Source organism: Phalaenopsis equestris, unplaced genomic scaffold (assembly GCF_001263595.1).
Source record: "Phalaenopsis equestris unplaced genomic scaffold, ASM126359v1 Scaffold220646, whole genome shotgun sequence".
Taxonomy (NCBI): Eukaryota; Viridiplantae; Streptophyta; class Magnoliopsida; order Asparagales; family Orchidaceae; genus Phalaenopsis; species Phalaenopsis equestris.
In genome coordinates this window covers 1-1,468 of record NW_018238913.1, presented here as the reverse complement: position 1 = coordinate 1,468, position 1,468 = coordinate 1, and the positions used below count along the sequence as shown (strand labels likewise).

At 35.8% G+C, this 1,468-nt stretch overlaps 1 protein-coding gene across 2 annotated transcripts; it reads left to right on the top strand.

Annotated features, from left to right (window-relative positions):
• The first annotated feature begins 754 nt into the window (after nucleotides 1-754).
• Nucleotides 755-1,421, top strand: LOC110037539 (peptide deformylase 1B, chloroplastic-like). Of its 2 annotated transcripts, none has more exons than XM_020742209.1 (3): nucleotides 755-831; nucleotides 958-1,096; nucleotides 1,184-1,421. In XM_020742209.1, the coding sequence occupies exons 1-3, from the start codon at nucleotides 771-773 to the stop codon at nucleotides 1,404-1,406; spliced, it is 423 nt and encodes a 140-aa protein (XP_020597868.1). In that variant the 5' UTR covers nucleotides 755-770; the 3' UTR covers nucleotides 1,407-1,421. The 2 variants fall into 2 exon arrangements, with proteins under 2 accessions (XP_020597868.1, XP_020597869.1); XM_020742210.1 differs by having other exon boundaries at nucleotides 1,170-1,251.
• The last annotated feature ends 47 nt before the right edge of the window (nucleotides 1,422-1,468 follow it).

The following is a 1,468-nucleotide window of genomic DNA, read 5'->3' as shown; positions in this document are numbered from 1 at the left end:
AATAATAATAATAATAATAATAATAATAATAGATTGATTAAATGTTAATTTAATAATGATTAGGATTGCCTAAATAGAAATATATGCTAGGATTTTTTGAATTAAATGCTAAATTAGCTAAATCTTAGCAAATGTTTTTTGCCTAAACCTCAAACCCTAAATTTATTAATATTTTTCATATATTTAATTAGAATTATAAATTCTTAATCAATGATGGTTTATTTTTAGTCAGTACATTAATGAATGATTAATTAGTTTTGTTAATAACAAACTAAAATTATCTAATGAGCATTGTAGTATCAATTTTAGTTAATTAGAAATCATGATTGATGATTGATTATATTAACAAATAACTAAATTAGTTAATAAGAAATTACTGATAATTTATTGATTAATTATGCTTAATTATAATATTATGTTATATTAAGTGATTTTAATTTGTTATTAAAAAATTGTGATACTTACATGCAGACCTCCCACAACATTGATATTTATAAAATAACCCCTCTGGTTGTTCTTTTGAACAATCGAACCAATCCTATTTACAGGTAGGTTGGTGGATTTGTAAATAACAAATTTTGGTGGGAGTATGTAACAAATTTTGTTGCAGCCGGCGTAAAATTCAGAAATTGCTTGAAGGGAGACCAGGGAAGAAAAATGGCGGCCAGAATACAAGCTTCGCCGGCTCTTTACTCCTGCTCCACCCTGCTTTCTGGCTCATTCTCGAACCTATACCTCCGATCCATTCCCTCCCCGGCCGGCAAACAGCCATGGCTCCCGCCGGTCAGGCCCGGCGCGGCTTCTCCTTCCAGGAAGACAACTTGGCCTCCCGTAAGCCAAATGAAACCTAGTTCACTCTCTCTATAGTTTCCCCCCTCGTTCCACAGCGAATCAGTCGAGGGATAAGATGCTGATTTGGGTGACCCGCCAAGTTCATTTTTTTGTTCTGTTTACCAGCTGCTGATTCGTATCATGATGCGCCGCTCAAGATTGTTGAATATCCGGATCCCAGGTTGAGGGCTAAGAACAAGAGGATCGGTACCTTTGACGAGAGTTTGAAGAAGTTAGCCGACGAGATGTTTGATGTAATGTACAAGTGAGTGTTTTTTTCTTCCGGATATAACCTAACTGCTTAATTCCTTGCAAAGTGGTTGTAGCTTGAAATTTAGAGGTTTTGAGACAGAACTGATGGCATTGGGTTGTCGGCACCCCAAGTTGGGATGAACATTCAGCTTATGGTTTTTAATCCTGTTGGTGAACGTGGTGAAGGAGAAGAGATTGTGCTTGTAAACCCTGTAGTGCAGAAGTCCTCTAAAAATACTTTTTCTTACAATGAAGGCTGCTTATCGTTTCCTGGAATCTATGCTGATGTAGTGGTAATTGTTAATCTCTTCGACACCTGCTGAAGTTTGAATGGAAGTCTCCAAACCATTTCTTTAATAGTGTCAAATTCTCTCTGTTTTCTTGT

Bases quoted from the DNA above. Each gene is read 5' to 3' on its own strand.
- LOC110037539 (XM_020742209.1), top strand. From the start codon at position 771: ATGGCTCCCGCCGGTCAGGCCCGGCGCGGCTTCTCCTTCCAGGAAGAC. The intron at 832-957 runs GTAAGCCAAATG...TCTGTTTACCAG, and splicing joins GGAAGACAACTTGGCCTCCC to CTGCTGATTCGTATCATGAT. The intron at 1,097-1,183 runs GTGAGTGTTTTT...GTTTTGAGACAG, and splicing joins ATGTTTGATGTAATGTACAA to AACTGATGGCATTGGGTTGT.